Source organism: Phaenicophaeus curvirostris, chromosome 1 (genome assembly GCF_032191515.1).
Source record: "Phaenicophaeus curvirostris isolate KB17595 chromosome 1, BPBGC_Pcur_1.0, whole genome shotgun sequence".
In the NCBI taxonomy this organism is placed as follows: Eukaryota; Metazoa; Chordata; class Aves; order Cuculiformes; family Cuculidae; genus Phaenicophaeus; species Phaenicophaeus curvirostris.
In genome coordinates, this window is record NC_091392.1 from 166,748,456 (window position 1) to 166,770,269 (window position 21,814).

At 35.6% G+C, this 21,814-nt stretch overlaps 1 protein-coding gene across 3 annotated transcripts in view; it reads right to left on the bottom strand.

The window, feature by feature from the left end:
• Positions 1–323: 323 nt before the first annotated feature.
• Positions 324–21,814, bottom strand: part of PIBF1 (progesterone immunomodulatory binding factor 1) — a 113,875-nt gene continuing 92,384 nt past the window's right edge. For 2 of the 3 annotated variants that reach the window (XM_069880315.1, XM_069880308.1), the window contains 2 exons: positions 2,740–2,919; positions 324–576 (listed from right to left, as the gene is read on the bottom strand). In XM_069880315.1, coding sequence (XP_069736416.1) covers positions 520–576; positions 2,740–2,919 — 237 coding nt within the window. In that variant the 3' untranslated portion in view covers positions 324–519. Of the gene's footprint in view, positions 577–2,739; positions 2,920–21,814 lie in introns of those variants that run through there. The other variant, XM_069880324.1, reaches the window with a different exon arrangement.

Here is a 21,814-nt window from a genome sequence, read left to right on the forward strand (position 1 = left end):
GAACAAATGACATCAAATGACAAACTATACCAATAGGAAAGAAGGCCAATAAGAAATTATTTTTCCACCTGACATGAATTTCCTTCATAGAAAGTAGGATATAGTCTGATGCCTTAAATTTCTATGAGCCAGAATAGTTGCAAGGAATGTGTCATGAAGCACAGGGGCCAAGAAAAACAATACAAAAAAATCTGAAACATGCATTAATTTGAACACTTTGAATAACGCGCCCTTTAACTGCCCAGATTATAAATGTGTACAATATGCCAGTGTTTATTTATGTTTTAAAATTCAAACACATGTTAGTAAAATCATTGCAGGCGTTATTTCCACACATTTTATTCACAGAAGACCTAAAAATGACTTTAGGAAGCATAAGGTCATTTGACAGGTATGAAAGAACAGTTTAAACAAAACAGTTGTTTGCCTTTATGGTAAAAAGGACATAATTATGGTAAAAATAACTTTCTTTAAAGAAAATCTCCGCAAATAATTATTTTAAATAATTTTGGAAAAATGCTAGGGTGGTGTTTTCTTCTGCAGTTTCTTGTACCATACGGGTGCTTCTTTATTTGTCTGTAAAATAAAGAATGTTTTAATTGTGAGGCAGTGAAAATCAGAGAAAAACATGCAACCTACACAAAAGTCTCTTTCCTTCCTATGTAGTTCATGGTGATAATTGAGTTCTTTGCTTTCATGCAAATAAATTAAAAACAAGACTGTGCTTTCAAGGTTGTTATTACTATGTATCTGTATTAAAACTTCCCTACTTCTAAGTTTTAAAAAAACAGATTATATGATAATAAGTATATTATTAGTTTTAAAATATCTACCACAATGAAAACATGCATCAACAGTGCCATAAATCCATTTAATTTGAAATAGCATCATCTGAATTTCCCAGTTGAGAAGAGGATGGCACTTCGAAAAGACATCTTATGTGTGCCATGACTGACCAATACTTTATGCTAAAATACAGTTCTAAATAAATTTTAATTTTGAATAAAATAATTCAGCAGTTTTCTGACAATGTAAACTGTATTTTAATGGCAGAGAATTATCTGGGAGCAACTTTGCCTTGCCTTCATAATCCTATGGGCCAGTGCTACACAGTCAGGATTGCACAACATTCTAGTGGCAAATTCAGTGGTTGGTTGTCTAGAGAAATAAAACTAAAGAAGTGGAGGTGAAACAAGGTAAGGACTATTCTGCTTTAAGGGCTGGGTATAATCTTTTGTGTTAGTGAGTATTGTCTCTTTTGGCTGTTGTCCCTAAACTTGTCCCTCTTTAGTTCCATTTTCTGCCTGCTCTCTATTCTGTTCTTTTCTCTAAGACCTAATAACCGTTCAATTTAAAAACTGACTTTATTCAGATGGCCTTGTGGTAAGGGTTCTCATCACAATTTAATCGCCCATCATTTTCTCATTTTGAAGATTTCAGTTACAAAATAAACCAAACTGCTCTACTTGTAGAAACTTTTAAAATTCTAGAAATTGACCTGAATTGGCAGGATTTTCACAGGACTACAAACTTCTTTCCTCATCTCAGAAGAAAGTGCCATCTGCCCATTTTTGGCTCCCTATCCCTTAGTCTGAAAAGACTATAGAATTTTTCAAAAATAAATTGGTCACAAATTCTAAATGTAAAAACGTTTCTTTTTTCTTTTTTCTTTTTTTTAATATTCCTACACCATTTCTAAATTCCTAAGTAAGACAGGACAGATTAAACACTGACACCCTGGATCACCTACACAACCTAGTTGTTAACTCACATTTTGGCTGTGTTTTGGATCACGAAATAACTCCAGCAAACATCAAGTCTGGGCAGTATGATTTAGCACTACCAGAAGGATTGTATATGAGACAACACTGGGTACTCCCGTGTTCAATGTCATAACACTATCAAAGCAAATTTTGAACCTCTAAAATCCCCAAATGCCCTCGCATCATGTCCGAGAGATGCAATAATTTACTACATATTGTATTATAAAAACAGTATCCAATGTGTTGCAATAGAAACATCAAATTTTTCAGCACACCGATTTTAAAGTGTCCATCAGGAAAAAAAAAAGAAGAAACATTATACGGTTGTATATTTGAACTAAAATAGCACATATGCTGTGCAGTGTGTATGCAACCAGTGTACTCCAGAGAAAGGGAGCCTCGAGACATGTAAATTGGAATCATGATTTGTTTTGTGATTCAGCATTGTAACTTGGCTGTCCTAAATTTATCAGTTTACACACAGTCATAGTCAGAAACTTCAAAGCCATTTTCATGAAGCTTTCAAATATCAGAGGCACTAAACCTGAAGCAGGCCACCTGAAGTATTTAAAACCAAGCTTTTAGTTTCTAAAGGAATAAAACAGAGTTTTACCAATAAATATATACACATTCAACTCAAACATGGCCACAGTAGATTTAAAATTGTATACTTAGTCTGTGGCTCCCTTCAGCTATTAAAATTTTGCTAACTACTCTCAATTCTGTAACAGTATAATGGCATTTTTTTTAAATCTAGTTTGCCAAGAACTTAAGATGTAGAAACTACCAAATACCTAACTAGCATAATAAACTGTAACTTATCTCCTCAGCATTGACCATTCCCACAAAGAGCTGCACATACTCAGCTGATTTAATGATACATCTCCTTGAAGCATGAACCCACATTTTTCTTTTAAAAAAGTGAGGAGAATTGTCAAAAAAAGCTTATGGCACTTATTTATATCATACTACTTACAAATAATGTTGGCTTAGGCACAAACACATTTTCTTCTTCATGTTCTGGCAGCAGCTTCACTGAAGAATTTGATTTGTTTTTTGCAGTCGCACTTTTCACATCAATATGAGACTGAGGTAAATTTTTTTCACAGTGTTTACCATGTAGACTAATTAGAATCTGTTTCATTGTGGCTAGTTCCTATAAAACCACAGAAGAACAATGCGAAGTTATTCAGTAAAATTACATTTGAACCTATTAAATATTTATTTGTTAATAATAAATTTATATTCATCAAACTAAATGTGTATCAGTAAATCTAACAAGCATGAACATATATTTGCCATAATTAATAAGATTACTAACTGGACACCTGAAAAAGTAAGAAAATAAAAAAGGCACGTAGGATTTACACAACTCAAATTTTGTTTTGCTTAAAGGCTGAAAAAGAGAACATTTACTGGGTAATAAAGAACCCGCTATCTCTTTTAACTTAAGCTTCCATCTAATTTAAAAGAATTCTTTTGAACTTGCTTTTTCAGGCCGAGAGAGTGTACAAATCTACTTCAAATGACTGTGACAAACTGTACTTTCAAGCCCTAGATCTTATATAGAAATTTTATAAATACATTAGCAGAAATTTGTACATGTCTTTATACCCAGGTTAGAAAAGAAAAATCAATGAGAAACCTTAAGAGGACCTACAGCAAAAATAGATCAGAGCAAAAAAGAAATTTTGTGAAAAATGTAAAGCTCCAACATCAGAAAAGGAAAAGAGGATACAGAAATGCAAACTGTTTTTAGATGTTCTAATAATCCACTTTGTAAACAATTCGGGTTAGTTAAAAAAAGTAACCTTTTCTCACTAACTGGCTAAACAAAACAGATTATTCAAAAAGTGCAATAGATTGAAAAAGGAAAAAACATAATATTTTGTGACTTTAACTGGACAATATCTTCTGTCATCTTGCAATACTAAGTACCTAACTTCCTCTCCCCCCACTATGTAATGTTTGCAATTGCTACAAAATAAGTAACAGAATTTAAAACATTATTTATTAATATTACATTTATTGTACTGTTATTATTTAGAGGATTAATTACTGTAGAACTAGAGTGGCAAGGTCAGTCAAAAAGCCTTTGGAAGTAAATTTTAATACAATTTTACATATTTTAACTAGTAATGTTTTTGTTTGCTTGCTATTACAAATGCTGTTGACTTCATTAAGCAATACTTTTAATGTATTAGCATTCTATAGAATTAACATTCTATCTTATCTCTCAGTGAGAACAGCGTAACTCATATTTATAGCTAAACGACAAACATCTGTTATATCTTACCTATTTCTTAATATTTGCCAGAAAACTACATTGATGCGCATTCTATTTCCATTGCATTATTAATGTCGAGTTAAAAAAAAACCCTCAGCTTTTTAAAACATTACCTACCATATACCTTCTCCCTGTGCACTGCTGCCTTTAATACAAGATACAAACTCAAAAGAATCATGTTGTTGCCTTTAAATTGTCCCACACCAAGTTACATGAATGGATGTTACACCCCACAGACCAGCTTTATTGAGTGTACAAATTGTTCTTGTACCTCAGTCATTTAATATTAACTATTTGCATAATTCAGCCATGTGTGGTGGCATGTTGAAACAGCATGACTGCAGAGCAGCTGTTTGAAAGGACTGCATAGCTGATGCCAACATGTTTTTCAAAGTTGTAAACTCTGCAAAGATGTTGCCAAAGCGACACATAGACAGAATTTCTTGATGAAAATAACTCAAGCAAGTATACAGCAAATAAATACCCGATCACAGGAGATTAAATTGGACATAAACAATGTTTTGACATTAACAAGGGCTGTTCCTATACTTAAACTGCGTTATTTTGTGGACCAAATAGTTGTTGCATGGTTGAGCAAGGCAAACCCCCCAAACTATCATGCAGATTTATTTCAGAAATACAGTTAAAACCTGTATCCGTAGGGTCAGATTCTCTTGTGTTAACATCCACTCGACAGTCTAAAGTCTTCTTTGCTTCACAGAATCTGTCCTGTACTTGACAGCCCTGTCTGTTTTCAGACTTGGAACATGCTCTGGAGACTCAGTTCTCACATGAGCTTCCCTTGTGACAGGAGAATTCTCTAATGTGAAGCCATGAGAAGGAATGACAGAGAGTGGGGATATCAAATTAGCCCAGAATGAATAAATTATTTTGGCATCACAGCCAGATTTATCATGTGAATTTCGCTAAAGTTGCTTTAATATTTGTTCTAAAATCTTTCACATTCAGTGAGAAAGACCTTAACAAGCTTGGCAAAATAGCACAGGAAACACTGAATCCAATAGAATCATTGGTATGTGTACTGCTAAACAAGAAAAGAAATTTGGTCCAACACATTTGCAAGAGATTTGCTGTTTTCAACCAAGGAAATACTGAAAATAAAGTCCTGTCTTGAACTGCAATAATTTCACCCATTTCTTTTAAACTTCTCTGTTCCCTAACACAATCTTAATTCTTAGCTTCACTTCTAAATTCTAAGCAAAAGGTCACAAACACTACCTGCTACTGTTAGTACACTACCATGATTCAATAATATTTTTCAGTCCTAAAAACCAACAAGTTAGTCCAGAAAGCTAGTGAGGAAATGCAGCTCTGGAGACTGTGCTTAGCAGAAATATGTGAACTTGTTCCACGGTGAATGGGACCCTGACAAAAATGGGGAAAGTAAGTATAGGATTCAAAATGGATGGGAAGAATCTTTTGTGTAGGAGGATATGCATTAGATTCAGGATAAACTCAGTAAAGGAAGATATGAACAGAAATGGATGATTAAAATTTTTATACATTTTTACTGTGTCAAGTCCAGGGCCTATGACCAAGGACAGCTGTGCAAATTGTCTGCTTGCAATATTCACCTCAGTGACTCACTGTACTGTAGGAACAGCTCTGCATGTCCCAGTTTCTCTGTGGAAGTATCTGGTCCTTGCCACGCTGGCTTCTGGACGTATAAGCAAGCCATGCTATGCAAGCTGTGTGTCAGTGTGTTGAGGCTTCCAGGTCTGAGGGCTCTGGCTTTTGAGAGCCAGACAACAATCCTCCTTTGGAGGGCTGAGTTCTAACGCCTCTGAGTGGATTAATCCAGCTCCTGTCTTTACTGCTTTGGTCTCACTGTCCCAAACTCTGAGAACACAAGTACCCGCTCCCTGCTTGCACAATATTCTGTGGGCATGTGGCAGGGCAGATACATGGAAAACAATGCTATTAGCAAGAAAAAGTAGGTTAAGATGAAACAAGGAAAATAAATGTATACAACTGGCACAATATCACTGTTTATGTACAGTGAGTGTCACCCACAAAAACAAGTATCAGGGCCCTACTCTATTTTTAAATATTCTGAAAGTCTGCCCACAGAAACGCGAGGAATTTTTGTTAAGGACGTTAGACTGCTCTGTCTACCAGCACAAATGCCAGAAAACAAAGTAATTGGCTGTGTGACACATTAAGTGGGATTTAACTGAAGCTTGGAACACCTACATTTGTGTCTACACTTAAGTATCTACACATGAGGTAGGAATCTAATTTTCCATTACAGACTGCATAGTTTGGAAAGTGATTCAACTCATTCAGAAGTGGACACCTATTGCTGTGTTGGCTGAATGTATTGCAACACCACCAGCCATCTTGACTAGGCTGCTGTTGACTATTAAGCAAAATACAATGCTTACCTCACTGCAGCTGTTAGATACCTAAATTTAGTTACCACAAGCTGCACCGCTTTCTCATCTCACTTGCTTTACCATTTACTTTTCCCAGCCTTCTACTTCACCTAATACAACTTTCATCCTGAACAGTTGACATGCAGCCGTAGTTCCCCTTGCACAAATATCTGAAGTATCAAATTGCTGTGTTGAAAAGAACTGCATTTTTGGAACTAGCATTCACTCTACAGTTTGTTTACTTCTCCATTTTCCTAAACATACATACGTCCCTACTTTGGAACAATCTAACATCGTGCATTGCACTGACTTATGTGCACTAGTTCACATTTAATGCAGATTACTTGAACTATAAAACAGTCAGTGAAACTTTTGCATACATAACCAGAAACTAGTTAGAATTCAAAGAATTGATTAGAAAGAATGGACTGAGAACAACAGGAGCAGATGGTGAGGTAAGGTAACATGTATTGCATTGTAAATAGTACCAGAAGAACTGACTTGCTTATTTCCATTTATTTTTGGTACTGTAATGTCCAACAACCTTAGTTAAAAATAGAAACCACAATTCTGTTTGCCAATACACAAAGGGAGAAGAAGATATTTCGGTGTAGGCAAAGAACAGGCACCAATCTTTTCCACGATGCTCATTAATTAAAACGTTTTCTGTTTGGGGATTTTTCGTTAATGTTACCTCCTTAATTTATGAGATTGGATGCTATCAGTGCTGTTGTCATGGAACTGTTACAGTCTGCAAAACTGTATATCATAATAAAATCACTAAGTTTAAAACAGTGTTAAGAGAACCAAACCAAAGAAGGGTCAATTGTTTTAAAAACATAAAGAAGGCAAAATAGTTGGATGACTGGGCTCATATTACTCATATCTGAAAAGGATCTGAGATTCTTATGATGATGTTAGATCTCGAAGGAAGTAAAAATAAGTTATATTTTATTTAAAATTGTTTTTACCTGTTTATTATGGATAATTAAAATAGTACCTAGAAAAATGGAGACTGAAGATCAGGTTGGGAATATGAAGGATAAAATTAGATTCCTTCAACTAGCGATGCAACTAGAAGGTAGAGAAAAGCAAATGCAAAAATAAGGCATGGATCAACAGAAAATCTAAATGTATTTCAAATTATAGATACTACAAAAAGATCTCTATTAAGAGTGGTTTTGTTTTCCTTCATACATACTCAAGCATACATGTACCATAAAAGCATCCAACATTTTCCAATTTCAGTACAATAAAAATTAGTATAATATGAAATATTACAATGAAATCATAGCTTATGTTATTAAGAAAATAAAAAATTGCGAGGTATGACTGAGGCATAAAAAGGAATGCTGTTTTATTAAGTAAATAATTGAAAAAGTATATGAAAAAAATGCCTAAATTAAGCACAATAGATATTTATCAAGACAGCAATGCCATTTTTTTTTCAGTGGGTTGCCAACAAATATAAAGATTCTTCTTCTTGCTGTCTTTCATATAAGTATAATCAAAGCAAGAAAGAAACCTGTCTATGCACTAAAAATGCTGCAAAGGCATTTAACATAATATATGTTTGTCTATAATTATAATAAATATGTAAATTTATATAAGCAGTTAAAATAATGTATATTTATACATAATGCTCTGGAAGCAGATGCAAAATAACAGTCTCAAGATAAAGCAACTGGCTTACAGGAATCAACTGCATAAATTTCAGTTCATATATATCCTTATGGCAGCAATGTCCTGCACCTTCAAATAATCATACGATGATCTTAAGAAACTTCGCATAGATCAAACTGAACAGTTGTAAATGCTAGGTAGGAATCACAGAATCATAGAATCACCAGGTTGGAAGAGACCCACTGGATCATCAAGTCCAACCATTCCTATCAAACACTAAACCATGCCCCTTAGCACCTCGTCCACCCGTGCCTTAAACACCTCCAGGGAAGGTGAATCAACCACCTCCCTGGGCAGCCTGTTCCAGTGCCCAATGACCCTTTCTATGAAAAATTTTTTCCTAATGTCCAGCCTAAATCTCCCCTGGTGGAGCTTGAGGCCATTTCCTCTTGTCCTGTCCCCTGTCACTTGGGAGAAGAGGCCATCACCCCCCTCTCTACAACCTCCTTTCAGGTAGTTGTAGAGAGCAATAAGGTCTCCCCTCAGCCTCTCTGAACTCAAGATAATTCATTCTGATGGTAAATTTTATGGGTTTTTTGTATCACCAAACCATCACAGAAGCTACCAATGGGTGTGATGTCCATCTGGCTCCTTCCTCTTGCAGGAAAGCCCATGGATGCTGCACTCCAGCAAGTATCCTCTAAAGCAAAAATGACCCTGACAATAGCACATGCAGTTAACTGAAGCTCTACCATCACAGAATCACCAGGCTGGAAAAGACCTCCAGGATCATCGAGCCCAACCATTCCTATCTGCCACTAAACCATGTCACTCAGCACCTCATCCGTATGTCTTTTAAACACCTCCAGGGAAGGTGACTCAACCACCTCCCTGGGTAGCCTGTTCCACTGCCCAATGACCCTTCCTGTGAAAAGTTTTTTTCTGATGTCCAGCCTGAACCTCCCCTGGTGGAGCTTGAGGCCATTCCCCCTTGTCCTGTCCCCCCTGTCACTTGAGAGAAGAGGCCAGCTCCCTCCTCTCTACGACCTCCTTTCAGGATGAAGAGCATTCTACTTTCAGCTTTAAATGCACAATTTATAATTGCAAATTTCACCTTGCATTAGAAATTCATTTTGAAGCAGACAATTTGTATTGTGGAAGCTAAACAAGAAATTTCTGTCCTAGAAAATGTATCAGGTTCTGGCAGAACCACCGAATTTTGATGACTGACAAGTGTTCCCAGAGAAGAAAACAGTATAAATTCCCAGTAAAAGAATGGAAACACAGAAAAGGTGCTAAATACTATGATCTTTTAAAAAGAAAACCAATTTAACTGGCAAAACCAGAAAAATCAGATGAAGGACGGATAAGAACAGAGGTTTGCCTCCTTGAAAGATGCTGATCAAAACTTAGGGTCTTTCGGAATTAGTGAGTCAAGCTCTAAGATGCTGTCCCCACTCCCAATCCATATGTCTTCGGTACTGGTAGAGTACATCATGTATGTTCAGGACCTCCTTTGGAAAGCTTGTATTCTTCACTTTAACAGCCATATGGTCCCCATGTGGTTATATTATCACTGAAAATAAAAATATGTACTTAGTCTGGAGAAACTCAAAAGATTACATCTTTAGGTCCAAGAACAGTGATGGTGACAAAGAACTGGAACAGAGATTGTGGAGTATCCTTCTCTGGAGATACTCAAAACCCGTCTGGATGCGTTCCAGTGCAACCTGTTCTAGGTGAACTTGCTTTAGCAGGAAGGTTGGGCTGGATGAACTCCAGAGGTCCCCTGCAACCCCTGCTGTTCCGTGACTGTACAGACCCACCCTTGCATTGAGGGGACTAGACAGAAAATTACTTCGCAAGAGACTTAGCACACTACCTCTTGAGTCCAGAGACTGGACTTTATTCAGTGTGGGAGCCAAATAGTAGGTTTGAGTTTAGCAGTCAGGTGACTTTTCTGGCTATATGAACTTCTAAAATAACAACAACAATAAGAACAGTAGCTATAGCAGAACATGCAAGTGAGGGAAGACAGCTCAACTGGGATGAAAAACATTTTTATGCTAAATCAATGCAATCTGTCTTCACATGCATGTATCCTCCCATTTAGGCAGCTACTGTCTTTAAACAACAAGTCAGCACAAGGAAAAGTAGAGTGCAGAAAATGAGATTATAGGTATGTTAAAGAATACTGATTTGAGACATGCTAAACCAGCATTTAAGAATGCTACATCCATTTGACAGTGTTTTGTAAAGAGCTCAATTCAGATTTCCCAGTCTTTCAAGAATTCAAAGTTCCTTTCAATATATAAATATTCCTGGGAGGATTTGGAGAAGAAAAACCCAAGTGATCTCAGTCTGGGAAAGGCCAGGGCAGAGTGTTTCAGAAGGAACAGTCTTCACTGTTGTCTGTCTCAGGGTGTTAAGTGTGGTCAAGCTTGATGGGCATATAAGGTGATGGTAGAGAAAATACTAAGGATATTGTCCTCTATGAAGCCTGTGCATTTTCTTCCTTGGATCCCTCTTAGACCCCTATTGTGATTTTTCATGAATGTAAAGGTGTGTTAAAAATAAAGTTGTATCATTTAATTCCTGATACTAAGATGGAGAGGGTTCTTTGTGAGAACTCTGCAGTTCAGCTTTGGGACACGTGATCAGATTCTTGCTTGTACTTCCTCACGTTGAACTTTAGATAACTTCAGTAATATTTAAAACTAGGCAAAGTAGCTTGCCTGATTCCTCCTCTGTTGGTGAGGAATTCACAGGTTACAATTAATTTTGCTGATTTTAGATGAGGATAGAGTAATTTACACCATAGTAGTGCCTGTTTTTCTTTTCTGACTACAAATCCCTAGATGACTCGACATGATGATGACATGGTTTAGTGGCAAATAGGAATGGTTGGACTTGATAACCCAAGAGGTCTTTTCCAACCTGGTGATTCCATGATTCTATGATTTTCAGATGCAGACATCTACACCACAGACCTTTAAAATTAGGCAAGATCCATCTCTGCTATTTTGTCACTCAACTTCACAAAAGACTTCTCAGATCATCTTTACATGGGTGCCACTCTTTATTAAACACTGGAACTCGTAGTTAAAATGGAGGTATATAAACAGAGCCTTCTGTACAGATTGTTGGCATAGAACATCAAATCACTGACATATGTCTTAGAGTATAACAGACCAGAGGACTGAAATAAAACCTGGTTCAAACTTTCAACATATGCAATGACTTGTATGTAGCACTTTGAAGAAAAGGTTTGGAGAGCCCTTAAAGAAAGGAGACATATGTGTCACTATCAAGGAATGAGACTCTCAATCAATAGTAGTACCTAGAACATCTTCTTTAAGAGAACTGACAACTCACATGAAGAATTATTTCAGAACTGTTCTTCATGGCTTTTATTTCTGCCAAACAGCTAGAGACACACTGTAGAAGGGCCACAGCCTATAACCTGGAATGAATAATTACAGAAGTTCCATTTTGACATTACAGCAGAATGAAGCAAATGGTAAGTCACTCTATTCTACTATTTATTACTGCAGATGGATAGGATGCAGTGGCACAAATTATGCAAATTCAGCACTAGAATACTCCGGGCTTGTGCCTGTCAGTTGAAGAACCTACATGCATAAAAGAGCTCAAAGAAGATTTTAATAACCAGGTATGCAATTAAGAAAACATCACAAGTCATGGTTTGATCCCTCCCGTAAGACAGAGTGTATTTGACATAGTTGCATCCTCAGTTGCAGCTGTACTGGAAATATGAGTAGTCAGCAAGAATTCTGGTGTGAGATTTGCACATATGGTCATCTTAGGCACATGGATACACATTGTAAAGCTGGAAACTGGAATACAGTAAAAAATGCCCTAATCAAACAAATGAACCTGATAACTGAGTGGTGGAAAGATGCCAGACCATATGCAGGATGTTGATAGCTTCTCTGTGCTACACTTAATTCAGGAGCTTTCTATTACCCAGTGCATATAAAAAGTTAGAACGAACGAACAGATCTGTGACTATATGGATACACAAACTACTTCCAGTTTCATAAGGTAAATGCCTTAGAACTATGGCAACAATAAAATGACCCCGTCGTTGCAGTGAACAGCTTGTTTTTTTTAAGATACATAAAAATCTTTTTGTACTTCATCTGTATCTTAAATTTGTTCTTAACAGTTAAGTCTTTAACTTCTTAAGAAAAATAGGAAATAATTTGTCTCATAATTCAGAATTTCCACATCAAATTCTGAAAGGCTTTTCAATTTTTATATTGAAGATCAGAAATATCTTTGCAATTATAACTACAGTTAAATCCCTAAATATTGTTTTAATCTGAGTCATTGCGACACTCATTTACTCAAATTTGAGTTTAATAAAAAGTCGGCTTTCTTGAGTAAGTTCTACTTAAAGGAAACAGATGTTACAAATTATAATATGTCAAAAGAGTCTTATTTGCATAAATTATAATGTAGAAGTGACTGTATTTTCTGAGAGGGTTACCTTTTAGTTTGAATCTCCCTGTATAAATTAACTTTCCACATGGTAATACTCAAATACTACAATAAAGTGAACAAAATAAAATTTTTACACAGCTCGATAAGCAGCATAATGTGATGGAAATATTCATAGCCAGTACAGGAAAGATGAATGTAACAGAACATCAGCTAAATGTTCAAAAAAACTGAAGACTTTCAGATCGCTCAGTAGCCAATGATTTCTTGTTTAAACGTTTATCACTTTAACTGATTCTGTCTCTTTCAAAAACATATAATTTAAAATACTCAAGCTGATCCAATCCCACAATGCATAAACATTTGCATATTGCTTTTGTCTACCAAACCTATTTTTGAGAGCACAAAATGTATTTATATTTGACATATTAACTGGCAGTACTAAACCTTGTGCTGTTATTATAGTTTCTAAGGCTCTAAAAAAATATAAATAAAAACTGCTGAGTAGAAGTAACCATTTAGTATACAATTGTTTAAAGCATGTTACATCCCAATGCAAATGGGAAGATAATTCTTCAAAGAATATATATGAAAGCTAGTAAGACATTCTGAATAATACAGCTCCGAGAAAAGAATGAATGTACCCAGCTGTTAAGTCCTTCCTATTCCTAGATTCAGCACTATTTGGAATTCAAGTCTTTAAGCTTGAAAGCAGTAAAAGAGATAAAAAATGAGAAATACTGCTTAAGAGCATAGTTTTCCTTGTAAAAAATGAGCCAGAAACTTCTCTACACTCATTTAGCAATGTAAATGTCACTTTGTTTCTCCAAGCTTTAAGCTGAGAATAGCTCCAGGGCTTACTTGTGATGCAGAAATGTCCCTGTAATCTACTTAGAAAACATTCAGAACATTAATAGAAACTAGAATCTTGGAACATAAACGTAGCAAAAGAAAAATGATAATTACTCTGTGGCTTAACATTTAAAAAGAGATCTAAGCATTGTACATCAGCATTTTTTTTTCTATAAAACAAGTTGCAGCACATAGATGAGCAGGAAGTCATTCACTTTAGAAACACAAATAGTTTTGACATTATCATGTACAATCTTTTACACAGAAAAGATGGGAAAGAGGCAGAGCTAGAGGTTGTTTGAAAGCACCTGTTACCAATCACATCCTTGCAGTTGTGTCTTCCCAACTCCTCCCTGCAGATGCCCCTTCCTTCCCCTCTCCCCCAACAAAGCAGTTTTCTCCTTTTATCCACTAAGCCTCCATCCCTGATTAAACACGTACTGCCCTCCCCCTTATGACTCCAAAGCTTTTTATGAGCCTCTGAACTTCTCTCTACCTCTGTTTTTTGCAGATAGCAGCTGTTGCTACTCACCAGGTTCCTAAATCCAACACATTGGCTTTCTGTCCTAGGTTATTTCCAGTCAATCTTCTTCAGCATAACTTAATCACAGCCAAGGGTAATATTAGCCATACTTTAAAGTATGACTAATAATGAAACGCTGAAAACTCACTGGGATTCATCAAGGTCATTGTTGAGAAACCCCCACCGCTCAAGGGGGCTACAAAAGTAAGGAAGATAAACATGAGAATTATAAGAGTGACTGGCCAAAGTAAGGTAAAACACAGATGCTTCAGGAGACCCTGCTTTTCCTGAAAAAAGGAGAAGAATAATGAAAGCACCTGTCTTTCTTTCACTTTTGTGGGCCAGATAATGGGATAACAACTGAGAAGTAACAGGGGTTTCTGCAGGACACAGCGCTAGATTCTTGGACACTGGAACACAGAACTGTAAATGCTTCCGATAACTCATGTGGCTATGTTTAAAGTCAAACTTTCATCAAGATTTATAGAAATGCTCGGGACCCTTAGCCTGATCATTTATAGAAGCTCCTTGAAAAACTCTTAGAGCCATCAACAAACTATGTGTATCCTAACAGGACTAATCAGTATCTGTTCCTCCTTGATCACGTGGACTCTCTCCAATCTTACACACACTTGGAAAATACATTTGGTAACCATTTATTAAAAAAAAATAACACCAAAAAAAGAAGTCAGATTTTCTACATTTTAGAGATAATGAAGTAACTATTTTCTGTTCTTAATTTCACCTTTCTCTCTCATTTGTTCTGTCTTTTTCTCTATTCTTCTGTCAACTTCACAACACTCTGCCTTATTTTTCTCTCTTTTCTTGCACCTCATCAGATACTTGGCTTGGACGAAATAAGCCACACTTTTAATCTCATTCACATAAGAGCTCCAGATTGCTGTGATTTTTTTTCTCTGTTTTTCAGAAAGTATTACATTAAAAAAATTTATATCCATCTGACAGTTCAAATAAAAAGATAATTATATTTCATTTTTAAGAGACTCACAGGACTTTGGAAAATGGCCTTTTTTGATTAAAAAATGAATGTAAATGTAAATGCTCAGAACAATAAAAAGTCAAAATGTAATTTGTTTGTGAAACTACTTCCAAATTACAATCAGTTCATATGTAAGAAGATGGCTTAGACAAAAGAGTTAATTTTTATCTAGATAGGACGAACAAATACAACAGAAATCTTCTTTTCAGGCTTTTGAACTTCAACACGTAAGGAAAGAAGGATGGCTGCGATTAAGATCCTGCATTGGGACACATGAACTCTTAACTCAACCTCTACCACAAATTCTGGGAGTTTTTAGAAATCACCATTTCTTTCACTGTAGTTGTTGCTTCCGAAAAGCAAGGGTAGTGATACTTGTCTACTTTAAGTTGTCAGGATAATATTTATGAGGTGTCCAGTTACTGTGGTGAAATATTCAGAGAAATATTCAGTTACTAAGCAGGATTATTTTGACATATTGTTAAGAAACCGTGAAAACCTGGAAGGGGGGAAGAGATAAGCAGTAGGAAAAAAAGACTAGGTTTACTCATAACTGATCAGATTTGGAAAGCTTCTGACCTGCCAGCTGGAAAAATAAGTTCAATATCACCATCACTTAGGCAATCAGCATTTCAATATTAACCTGGTAGACTATCCTCAGTAAGAACAGCTCAGTAAGAGTTTTTTATACTTTTAACATGTTTCAAAAAGAAGAGGAGCTTGCAATGGCTAACCTAAATAAATTATAATCCTGTCTAACTGAAGATCTGTACCAATTCAGTTACACATATTTAGACAGGTTCAGCACTCAATTCGAGTGACACAACAATTTACTGACATAAGCCAACCAGACTTAAGTAAACAAATAGCAATCAAACCCGATGTGTTTCTATCCATTTAACGGACTGATATCAAGTAGGTTTACTTAAACTTCTACTACCATGTGTTTTCTACTTTATCCCATAGCAGAGAACCAGAGTCTGGTTTCTGGTTGCTAACTTCACTCGAAGAGCTCTGGCACGGCAACACATGAATGTATCAATATGGCTGGTGACTTGTTCAGCGAGTTTACATTCTATCACTTGTATGCACAGCTGCTAATGTGCTGCAACTGCACAGATGTGTAAAGGAGATAAAATATTTGCAGATTTTCATATCTTTTTAACCAGTGCATAATATTTATGTTCTGATAACTAATCATGTGTGGATAAACAATTGCATTATAGGAAATTAATGAGTATTAAACACAGCATTAATTTGCACCATTTATGTAATAAATTTTACCTTTTTATTTCTTACTGCAATAGTTTCACAATCTTAGTTTTATTTTATAGATTAGAAATTACTGTACTGCCAGACTGCATTGCAGACAAGTGATTTCAAGCATTATTTTTTTTTAAATATGTACTGTAAATTAACTCCCTTACATTCATATAAACTGAAACTGATCTGAGCACTTAGAGGATTATCTATTTAAAGTCCTATATTGGTATCTCTTACACCAGTCTCATTTTTGTTTCTTTTCATGCCTCCTACAATATTTCTATTTAAAACTTTAAAAGAACCTCTCTATTTGCTACACTTGCTGGGACTTTTTCTCCCCAAAAAACCCAATTGGTTATGAACTCAACATTAAAAACATAAACAATATTTTGTTAATTTTCAAGATTTTAGAAGTTGGGTTCTATACTCTGTGCTTCGAATCGGAAAAGCTACAATAAACAGATTTATTTGTGCACATTATTGCTTTTCTTTACTATGATACATCTGCATCTTAGATTTCTGAAGAAATACTACAATGCCATACATCAAAGCATAGCAAATTTATAACCACTTAAATGTAACCTCAGAAAATTATTACTAAAACTTCTTGCCAAACATCTGAGTGCTTCCAAGTTTTCATCTGAAGTTTGCAAGCCAATGGATAGTCTAAAATTGCACTTCTGATGTTCCAAAATACTAAAAACTGCATCACGCATGAAAGGCAATGGAAGTGCCAAGATCACAGAGCTCACGGTAAATATTTCTTTGAGTCAAAGGCTGACTGTTGAAAGAAAAGGAAAAAAAGGACCAGATTAAAGGAATCATGGATAAAGAGTTTCAGCTAGAAGGATACAGCGGATTCCTCCCACTTAAATTTAGCACTTAACAGAGAATTGCACTTTGGTGCCTTTAAGTTATGGATTCCCTCTATATGAACAAAAGGATAATGTCTGGATGCAGACAAAGGATGGCACAGGAGCCTGATGTGTTATACTCTACAGTTTCGAACACTAAATGCTCTCTTTTTTCATAGGTAAGACTAAACTACAAATATTTTTACTTGCTCTTTTCCTCACTGGACCCTTTCCAAAGGTGATCCAAACTGCTAAGCTAACAGACAAACATTTGCTTTTATGTTTTTCTTCTTTTTGGTCATGTTAGGTTTCTCTTTCGTGATCTGAATAGTCCTAGTGCAGCACTACAGATGTGCCAGAGCTGCTGCAAGAGAAGAAAGGATAATCAGGAGCAAAAAGGTAAGACAGTGTTATAGCTATTGAGACAAATCAGGCATAATCTATCATTTCATCTTGATTTATGCTTTGAAGGAACGCCTTTCTCACTCATGTTCCCTTGCCTATAGAAAGACACCAGGGCAACAAGTGCCCAAATCTGGGGTAAATGCTTTAGTTAGAGTGGGAAGAATCAAGGCTACAAGTCTATTTTTAGGCATGTGTGGTTTGGTTATCCACAGCCAGAAAGTCAAAAGTGTAAAGTTCAGCTGATTAAAAAGAGAACACAGACTATAAATAATAATGCAAAAAAATTCTGGATGTGAAATTCCCTTTTTTAAAAAAATGAACACTTTACTAGAAGGTTGTTAACAGCGAACATTGTTCCTCCAAACAATGTTTTATGCTCTTCTGATGGATCTAGAAAAACAATTAAAACCCCTATTGGTTATCTTGACAAAAGATAAACTTTCTTAGTCTGAAATCAACTGAAAAATTTGGCTGGACTAATTGTACTTGCTGTCATGCACTGAAGAGTTTACAAAAGGCATCACAACACTGTGCACCCCAGTTCCTTCTGGCAGCACAATGGGGCAGTAGTACTGTGGAGGCCTTATTGTGGACCTCTAAGAACTCCTGGATACTGATCACTCATGATAATGCCATTGAACTCCCTCTCAAATAGTGAAGTTTGCATTTATCCATATGAAAAAACCCAAGAATTTTTATTGTGCCACCTGATTCTCAATGAACTAACTGAGAAGCTACGTGAAAAAGCTTTACACATTCACTTACTACATAATTCACCAAAAAAATAAAAGGAAAAAGTAGGCCAAGAAACAACTAAGAATTAGGGCCAACAGCATAGTCTGAAAAAAAAGAAATACTTCTATTCTTCTCCTTCATGGATGGACCCAACCTTTTGATACTGTGTATAGTCAAATGACCAATTTTCACTTTAATTTGCCACAGAAAAATACAATAATCATCATAATCGAATTAGCTGTCTATACAATTTGAAATAATTTTACTACATGAATATCCAGTGTCATTTTTTTCCTCTAACAGAAGTTCACTTAAGAGCTCTATATAAATTCTTCCAAGATTCGGAGTTTAATATTTTTTTCCTTTCAAAATTAAAATACCTGAAAAAAGAAGTAAGATTAAGCACCTAAGAAATAAGATTAAGAATGTAAGGTCTTTATTTTAAAATTGTATAAAATATTACAGTTACCTCCAAAGTAAGCATTATGAATCCAACTGATATCATAAGGAGATAAAAATAAAAAAAAACAACCCTCAAACTCTAGAAAGAGTTAATACAGTCTGAGACCACACAGGCTGGAATACCTTAAGTCAAAACTGTATACTTATTGAAACACGTCCCTGTAGACAGCATCAACATTGTTTTGGCATTTTGCTTGTACTTTTCACATAAAATGAAGTTTAGGTATGTTAACTATGAATATCTTGGGTTTATCTATTCAAGAATTCTAATGCTTTTACTTGCAAACATGAGGGCAACAAGGTAATTCCAAACAAGACATGACAGTTTAGTATGTGCAATGACTAAACGAGACTGATAGCAATCATATTACATGATTGCATGTACAGAACACGTAAACCCATCATTTATATTTTTTCAACTTGCATGAATCTGTATTTAAAGACTGCACATTACTTTTAGTTAAAAACACATACCTTGTTTAAATGGAGTTAAGTCTTTACTAACCCAAGATTAGAAAATTTGGACTGTTGTTTCTATTAGCATGAAAAGTTACTGTGAAACTGTGATGTGACTGCATTTTTATTATTAATATGGCAAAAAAAACCTAGTTGAAGACTAACTCATTGTAAAATAATTGTCATATCCTGTACAAAGGCTGCTATATATGAGATAACTGCATTTTAGAGAAATTCATAACTGCAAAACTACTCAAAGAGGGCAGGATTAAAAGTGAAAAATAAAAGGCTGCATTAGGAATAAACAGAAATGATAGAAGTTTAACATACAAACAAATACAAAAAAGCTACTTGTTACTTTCACACATTTTCCTATAACAACATTAGCTCATTTTTGTGTTTCTTGGGTTTTTTTTGTGCTTTGTACTGGCATTTCATAGTTTTCTTCCCCCAAACATGTATTTTAATGTTTCTTTTTCAGTATTTACACCCTTTTCAGTCTAGGTGACTTGAAAAATCATCATCATTGTCGGGTAAAACAATGACTGATATGGCCTATTTTTAACAGGTATAAAAAGAAACATGACAAAACAATAACAATTTTGGAAATAGTTGCTGAATTTCTTAACATCCAGCATATGAGGAACAGGCAAGATGAAGTCTGCTTCAGACTCAAGTATTTGCTTCCTTTTTTGTAAAGGCTGCCTCACTCAGCCTGGCTTGCACAGTTTGCAAATTTTAAGTGATGAAATTAATCGAAGAAGGAAACCGCTGGGAATGTAAACAATGTCACATAGCTTTACAGCAGAAATTTTATGTTTTCCCACAAAAATTAAAATGTTACCTTTATTTACCTTTATTTATCACTTCCTACTGATTTTAATCAGCTGCAATGCACATTGGTTGATATGGCACTACTAAAACGAGGCACCCAAGGCGTAACTACTTTGAGAGCAGAACTACTCACTGCTCACGAGAGGAGGAGTAGGAACAGGAAATTTTGAAAGACATAAATTTGAAATTAGCTTGCCAAGACCCTATCATATTGGAAATCCAGAAAATTCACTACATGTTTATAGAATTAAGTCATGTTTCCTCAGAGTGTTTTTCATATCATTAACATAATGATACAATAATAGATTAATATAATGATAAGGCTTATAAACTATTTAGAAATACTTTAAATATTTTCTGTTATATTTACAGAGACCAGTGGGTTCCATATAAACAAAAAAATCACTAGCACCCAAAAGAAAAAGAAAAAGAAAACCCCAATATAAAACAAACTGAACATTTGCCTTCACCTCAGGCTTGAATCTGAAATTTAAAGATATGATGTGGACACAGAAACCAGAAATAAGAGCTATTGAATGATGCACCTCCATATGATCCCACCAGGTCAATGACACCTGCAGTTTTGGGAAGCATGTTCAATGACTCTCTTCTGTGATTAGACCATTTTAATCTTTATGCATGGAACTTCAAAAGCGCTACAATCATTTTAGAGGGTTAAGTGCAGAAACTATTCTAGGAGGAAATTGCATCAGGGAAACATGCATCAAAAGAATTCAGCATAGAAAGTAAACAACTTTAGAGCTTGTTGTCTTTTTACTTTTAAGGTGACTGTTTTGTAATTGGGATCTGCACTAAGGGAACAGAATTAGTACAATTATCACTAAAGTCGGGTCCCACTCAGACTCAGCTGTCAGTGATATCATTTTTGTTTGGTTTGGACCAATTCATGACCAATTCATGGGCTTTGGTTTATTGATCTAAGGAGGGAATTTGGAGGAACAGCAAGGAAAGGAAATGCAGGAGGAGAGCTTTGGAAGTGGAGTCAGAGCACTTCAAGATGTGCATGGATAGTCAGTTTACTATGGAAATAACGGTATTAAAACGAGTGATAATGCACTCTCAGACAGGATAATTTAGGGCATTTGTACATTCCTTGAAAGCAATCTCCCCATCTTCTCTCTTCCAAATCAGAGAATTGAAAGGATATTTTCAGAGAACTATTGGTAATAACGACTCTATGATGATCTTTCTGAACAGGTAACTGGCTATTTAGGTCTTACTGCTGTGTATATACAACTTCTGTTATTTTTCCTCATGTTCACAATTTCTAACTCATTAATGTTGTATTTTCTCTGCAAATCCTTGCCAAGTCATTCAGCAACTCTAGGAGATCATCTAAAAGCTGCTCTTGGTCAGCTTTTGGTTTTATATCTTCAGTATTCTGTAGCTTCAGCAAACTTCCCATACTGCTATCAACCCTTTTTCAGATCATTTGTGTATGGGACCCCTTTGGTAAACTTCATTTACTTCTGTCCTTGGTTTCAGACGTCTAACCTGCAGACAGATTTTCTCTCATACTTTATGACATGTTAAGTCTCTAAAGATTGTTCAGAGAGAAGCCTTGACAGAAGCCTTTCAGGATTTCCCATATAGAGCATTTGTGTCTAAATGGCAAGATTTTGCATACTTTTAGATCTGACGGTTGTCAGGAACAACCTGACTCCTTGGCTTGGATAAAACTCAGGTAAGTGTATAAACAAGTACCCTGACTCTTGCCTGGATGAAGCCTGTGTGACTATCATCCTGTTTCCTCTCCCTGTGTCCTCTTTTGGAGCTGGAAAGACACTCAGATGTGTGTACTGGAAATGAACTGCACAATGCATTTGAGACTTTTGGTCTCTGACCTGGAAACAGGGGGAGATCTTGGGGCATAGTT